General features: G+C 51.6%; 2 protein-coding genes across 3 annotated transcripts in view; one reads left to right on the top strand and one right to left on the bottom strand.

The window, feature by feature from the left end:
* Positions 1 to 775, bottom strand: part of LOC108228652 (F-box only protein 48) — a 1,222-nt gene extending 447 nt beyond the window's left edge. The window contains exon 1 of the mRNA XM_037974953.1: positions 4 to 775. Coding sequence (XP_037830881.1) covers positions 4 to 279 — 276 coding nt within the window. The 5' untranslated portion in view covers positions 280 to 775. The remainder of the gene's footprint in view (positions 1 to 3) is intronic.
* A 170-nt stretch (positions 776 to 945) lies between these two features.
* On the top strand, positions 946 to 5,748 carry aplf (aprataxin and PNKP like factor). 2 transcript variants are annotated; one of them, XM_017404238.3, is made up of 10 exons: positions 947 to 1,300; positions 1,896 to 1,967; positions 2,152 to 2,297; positions 2,509 to 2,659; positions 2,805 to 2,925; positions 3,083 to 3,255; positions 4,451 to 4,623; positions 4,819 to 4,920; positions 5,176 to 5,222; positions 5,514 to 5,748. In XM_017404238.3, the coding sequence occupies exons 1-10, from the start codon at positions 1,208 to 1,210 to the stop codon at positions 5,675 to 5,677; spliced, it is 1,242 nt and encodes a 413-aa protein (XP_017259727.1). In that variant the 5' UTR covers positions 947 to 1,207; the 3' UTR covers positions 5,678 to 5,748. The 2 variants fall into 2 exon arrangements, with proteins under 2 accessions (XP_017259729.1, XP_017259727.1); XM_017404240.3 differs by lacking the exon at positions 1,896 to 1,967 and having other exon boundaries at positions 946 to 1,300.
* The last annotated feature ends 357 nt before the right edge of the window (positions 5,749 to 6,105 follow it).

Genomic DNA, 6,105 nt, shown 5'->3' with positions numbered 1-6,105 from the left:
GGACAGCCTCACCTTCCAGGAGAGGCCGTGGCTCCGGTCTCGGTCCACCTCCCTCTGACAGACGGCCCGTACGAGCAGACACTGCTGCCTCCACAGCTGCTCGCTCTGCTCGATGATGTGGTTCCACAGTCTGCAGGTGCGCGAGGCGCTGCAGAGGCTCTCTGCGTCCAGCTCCATGAAGATCCTCACGCTCATCTCTGTCGGCAGCGTCTCTGCAAAGTTTGGAGAGTCTGGTTCCTTCAGAGAGGAGGAACACCGGCTGCGTCCACGCAGACTCATGCTGCATAATATTCCAACAGGGTGAAGAACCTGGGCCAGCAGAGAAGATCTGGATCCAAGCCGAAGACCGGTTCTGTCTGAGAACTGCAGCAGAAACAAACAGGATCCAGATCAGATCCAACTGACAGGGTTCTGTGTTTGTTCCTGCTGAGGAACTGAGGCTAAGGTTTGCTTCAGATTCTCCTTTTTAATGTTCTTGAGGTTCTTGAGGTTCTGCAGGTTCTGAAGCCTGAGGATGTGCGAGTCCGGCTCAGAGGTTACAGCCCGCAGCTGGCCCCCACTTGTTTCTGTCAGAGGGATGGGTTTCTCTGGGATGGAAAACCCCGGAAGGTGTCCGTTTTCTGCCTGAAAACAGACGGGTTCTGTCAGGCGGGTTCTATCGAACAGGAACACCGCGGTGTTGTCTATGAAGAACCGTCTGAGGCGAGTTCGGTTCGGCTCTGACAGCTGACGGTCTTTAAATGGCTGTTTACACACAGACGTGACGTCAGCGCGTTTTGGAGGATGTGCGCATGCGTAGGAGGCCCACGCGCCCGCTAAAAAACATAAAATTATTTTCGAATAAATAAAATAATAAATGTCTTCACTGAGTAATTTATCACTGCGCTTTAACAGATTTAACAGATTTAAAAGCTGTTTAGAACAGTTTGGTGGTCAGGACTGCGCATGCGCCAGGTGCATCCCGGAAGTTTTGAATGTAGAAGTAAGTTCGGTTCGAGGTCCTTCCCCGGCAGATAAAACCCTCCGGTTCGGCCCAAAAGAAACGTACCTGGTTAAACCTCCGGCCTCAGACCCGCAGACCGGTCCGAAATGGGTCATTTAGAACCTTCGAACCTTTTATTTTTATGATCCTGATAAGAAAGAAGAGTTGTTTACCTCCTCCAGAACCCGTCCGAACCTGCTGCTTCCGGGCCCGCATTTAGAACCCATGTCCGGCTTTGATCTGGTTCCGGTGGACGGCGGGGATCCGGTCCACCTGCCGCCGGGGGAGACGGTTCTGGGCCGGGGTCCCTTACTGGACGTGAGTCTTAGTTTGTAAAACCGAACCGAACCGGATCCGACCCGGTTTATAACTACTGAGCTGTAGTTTCCTTTGAGACAGGTGGGTTTACCGGAACCAGTTTACTGGGTTCTGCCCGGAGCTGGACTTGGACTATATGGGTCAGAACTGTTAGGCTCCAAAAACGGGTTCTAACGGATGGGTTCTATTAAACAGGTTCTAACAGACGGGTTCTAACGGATGGGTTCTATCAAACAGGTTCTAACAGATGGGTTCCATCAGACGGGTTCTATTAAACGGGTTCTATCAGATGGGTTCCATCAAACAGATGGGTTCTATCAGATGGATTCCATCAAACAGATGGGTTCTATCAGATGGGTTCTAACGGATGGGTTCCATCAAACAGGTTCCATCAGATGGGTTCCATCAGACGGGTTCTATTAAACGGGTTCTATCAGATGGGTTCTAACAGGCGGGTTCCATCAAACAGGCTTGAGAAGGATCTGTCTTTATTGGGTTGCAGCCCTTAGAACTCTGGACAGAAAGCTTAGGAACATTTAGAACCAGCTGTGGAACCGTTCCTGCCGGATAAACCTCAGACCTGTTCTTGTTCCAGGTCAGCGATACGAGGGTGTCCCGACACCACGGGCTGCTGGAGAACCTGAACGGACGGCTGAGACTCAAACCGGTACCTTTGGTTTATAGAAACGTTCTGCTCACTGATGATTCCAGGTTCTGATCGGGTCCTTGGTTCTGGTTCCACAGTCCTGTTTGCTTGTTTCTAGTTGTATGTGTTTGTAGCTGAGCCGGCCCAGCAGGGGGCGCCGCAGCACAGACTGTCCTGACCCACGTCTCGCTGTTTGGACCTTTAGACCCACGTGAACCCGTGTTTCGTCCTGTCGTCCCCGAGCGATGACCCCCGACCTCTGGAGAGGGGCTCCTGGTTCCAGCTCCGACACGGAGACCTGTTCTCTCTGCTGCCGGGTCGATTCATCTACAGGGTGGAGGCCACGCCCAGGTACTGCTGTCTGAAGCGTTTCCATGGCGACGTGGACAATTACTGTGTGTGTTGACTCAATTAGAGCCTGACGGGAGATTGGTCTTTGTCCTCCATGTCCTCCGCCTGTTTGATCTGAACTTCAAACAGGCGGAGGAGGACACTCGAGAAAATGTCCGACCAGCTGAGGCTCCCGGCGCCGCTCACACCTGTCAAATCTCACTTCCTGCAGAAACAGTCAGAACCTGGAAGGAGAGGAGGAGGGACTTCCTGTTTCTCAGCAGCCAGATGTTGGAGCTGCCCCAGATGTTGGCCAGGAGCAAAAACAGACACCACCTCCACCAGGAGGTCCAAACGAGGACGAGAGTCACAGCTTCAGACAGGTTCATCTTACCCGGGATTATTTTATTATTATCATCGGGATTAATGAAGTCGGGTTTGTTTATTTGGGATTAATTTAGTCGGGTTTGTTTATTTGGGATTAATGAAGTCAGGTTTGTGTAACGGCTGTCCCGCCGTGTCTCCCAGGACGACTCGGGACGACGTGGACGACGTGTGGACGATGTGCAGAGCGCCGTCAGGAGGAGAGTTTTACCTGCATGGATGATGGGAGCACCTGTTCCGAAGAGTCTGGCCTCGAGTCCTAAAGGTTCTCAGCAAACGGTCCTTAAAGTGTTTTTCTTTAAATCAAATCCTGATCCAGAGGTTCGGTTCCAACAGCGATCCTTGGGGAACCGCGGTTCTGTTAAAAACAGTCTGAGATCGTTCTGCATCAGGTCACATGACTTCCTGTGGTTCTCTTTCAGGTCAGTCAGCTGTGAGGAGGAGTCAACAACCTGCAGCGGCAGCAGACACGCAGGCCACGCCCACCTCCAGCTCCTTACCAGGGGAGGCGGAGCTTAGTGAGGAGGAGGAGAGGAGGCCGAGAAAGAAGACGAGGAAGACGAACAACGAAGAAGAAAAACAGGAAACTGAGACAGTTGAGTTCTGAGTTCATTCAATTCAGTGAGAACCCTGATCCAGAACCCTCTGATCAAGAACCCTCTGATCAAGAAACCTTGATCCAGAACCCCCCGATCCAGACCCTCTGATCCAGAACCCTCTGATCCAGACCCTCTGATCCAGAACCCCCCGATCCAGAACCCTCTGATCCAGACCCTCTGATCCAGACCCTCTGATCCAGAACACCGATCCAGAACCCTCTGATCCAGACCCTCTGATCCAGAACCCCCCGATCCAGAACCATCTGATCCTCAACCCCTGATCCAGACCCTCTGATCCAGACCCTCTGATCCAGAACCCCCGATCCAGACCCTCTAATCCAGACCCTCTGATCTAGAACCCCCGATCCAGACCCTCTGATCCAGACCCTCTGATCCAGAACCCCGATCCAGAACCCTCTGATCCAGAACCCTCTGATCCAGAACCCCCCGATCCAGAACCCTCTGATCCAGAACCTCCCGATCCAGAACCCTCTGATCCACAACCCCCGATCCAGACCCTCTGATCCAGAACACCGATCCAGAACCCTCTGATCCAGACCCTCTGATCCAGAACCCCCCGATCCAGAACCATCTGATCCTCAACCCCTGATCCAGACCCTCTGATCCAGACCCTCTGATCCAGAACCCCCGATCCAGACCCTCTAATCCAGACCCTCTGATCTAGAACCCCCGATCCAGACCCTCTGATCCAGACCCTCTGATCCAGAACCCCGATCCAGAACCCTCTGATCCAGAACCCCTGACCCCTGATGTGACCTCATCACTTCCTGTTTTCCCTCCAATGACCCAGACTTTCCTGAAGTCTGTAAAACCGGTTCTGGATCAGGGGTTCTTTCAGAGTTCTTCTCTAAGTTTCAGTCCTTGTTCCTGAACATTTTCACAGGACTGTTCTGACCTCTGACCTCTGACCTCATTCAGACAGAAAACGCCTCCTGAACCCGGAGGATGAACCTGGAGGATGAACCGGTTTAAATCAGAACTTCCAGCTGATTCTTAAAACCCGTAGAACGTCGGATCAGAACCACTTTGAAACGTTCTCGTTAAATTAGGTTCCTAGAAGCTTCACTGAGACGAGAGCTTGAACCTGATGTTTGTTCTCAGCTGTAAAAGAATAAAACAAACATGTTCTGAGCCCACAGAACCTCTTCTCTCATGTCCTCTGACTTTCAGGACGTCCGGCCTGCCGGCAGGTCAAAGGTCAGCGACGACTCCGACAGCATCAGTAGGGAAGGAGACGCTTCGTCTCAAACGTCCGACACCAGAGAGACGGAGGACAGGGAGGACAGGAAGTCGTCTGAACAGCAAGTCAGGACACCGTGTCCGTATGGGACGGACTGCTACAGGTAGGACGGTCGTCTCACCTGATGAGCAGGAAGACTTGGAGGAAATAAAACAGGAAGTTGGTAACGGAGGTGAAGTCGGCAGCTTCATCTGTTTCAGCTCTAAGGCCAATAAAAACCGTTTCTATCAGATAATAAATGTGTACCAACATGATCGGGTCAGAACAGGTTCTGAGCTCCTCGCTGTTTGTTCTTCAGGAAGAACCCGCTTCACTTCCAGGAGAACAGTCACCCCGGAGACCCCGACCACCAGGAGGAGGAGGAGCGGCCCGAGTGTCCGTACGGAACCGACTGCTACAGGTCAGAGGACTGGAGCTGCCTGTCAGTAAAATATCTCAACTGACGAACCTTTGGTGTCAGTCTGATTCAAGATGGCTGCCACAGCCAACAGACTTGATATCGAGTGGTAGTAGCTGAGAGTCATCCCCGGAGTTTAAAACGCCAACATGGCCGACGACAGGCAGGACTTCCTGTTGGAAACTCCTTAAAAAGCTGCTGAGTTCTTGAATCTTCAGACTTTTAATCCTGTTTGAAGTTGTTTTCTGTCCTCTGCAGGAAGAACCCTGTCCACAGGAAGCAGTTCAGACACACAAAGACACCTGGTAGGTTCATAAAGATCCCAGCTGTTTTCTTCTTCTGTGGTTTTATTTCCCCTCCTGCAGCTTCCTGTTGTAAATGGCGCCGCCCTGGTGGCCGCCTGCTGCTGCAGCTCTTATAGTTTCATTAAAAAGAAGCTAAAGAACAGATCTTTCAAAGATTAAAGAACTAATTTCTCCGAATGTCGTCCAGCTTCTTCATCTGATTCTGGATTCAAAGATAAATCATCTGAAAAATGTGAAAGTTTCAGATGGAGTCTGTGGTCAACAGGAAGTTTGATTTGTTCATCTCTGCAGCTCGTTTGACTCGAACCAAAACCATTCCAGACGAAAATGAGGAAGAGGAGGACGGCTTCATTAATGACGACAGCGAGGACGCTGGCGAGGACTCTGACTACGTCCCTCCGAACTCCGACAGTGAACAGGAAGAAGCCGCGGCCGTCTGGAGGAAGAGGAGGTAGAGGGACGAAGATGCTGTGGTGGAAAATAAAATGTTACCTGCTGTGAATAAACAGATGTTCTGTTTACAACATCTGGAGAACAGTGTCTCCTTTTTATACCGACTGAACCCAGGAACCGACCGGGTCTAGAGTCCAAACAAGACCGGGTTTAGAGCTCCAACAGAACCGGGTTTAGAGCTCCAACAGAACCGGGTTAGAGCTCCAACAGAACCGGGTTTAGAGCTCCAAACAGAACCGGGTTTAGAGCTCCAACAGAACCGGGATTAGAGCTCCATCAGGACCGGGTTTAGACCTCCAACAGGACCAGGTTTAGAGCTCCAACAGGACCGGGTTAGAGCTCCATCAGGACCGGGTTTAGAGCTCCATCAGGACCGGGTTTAGAGCTCCAACAGAACCGGGTTTAGAGCTCCATCAGGACCGGGTTAGAG

Source organism: Kryptolebias marmoratus, linkage group LG3 (assembly GCF_001649575.2).
Source record: "Kryptolebias marmoratus isolate JLee-2015 linkage group LG3, ASM164957v2, whole genome shotgun sequence".
Lineage (NCBI taxonomy): Eukaryota > Metazoa > Chordata > Actinopteri > Cyprinodontiformes > Rivulidae > Kryptolebias > Kryptolebias marmoratus.
Note: the sequence above shows the minus strand (reverse complement) of the source record. Positions and strands in the feature narration are given on the sequence as shown.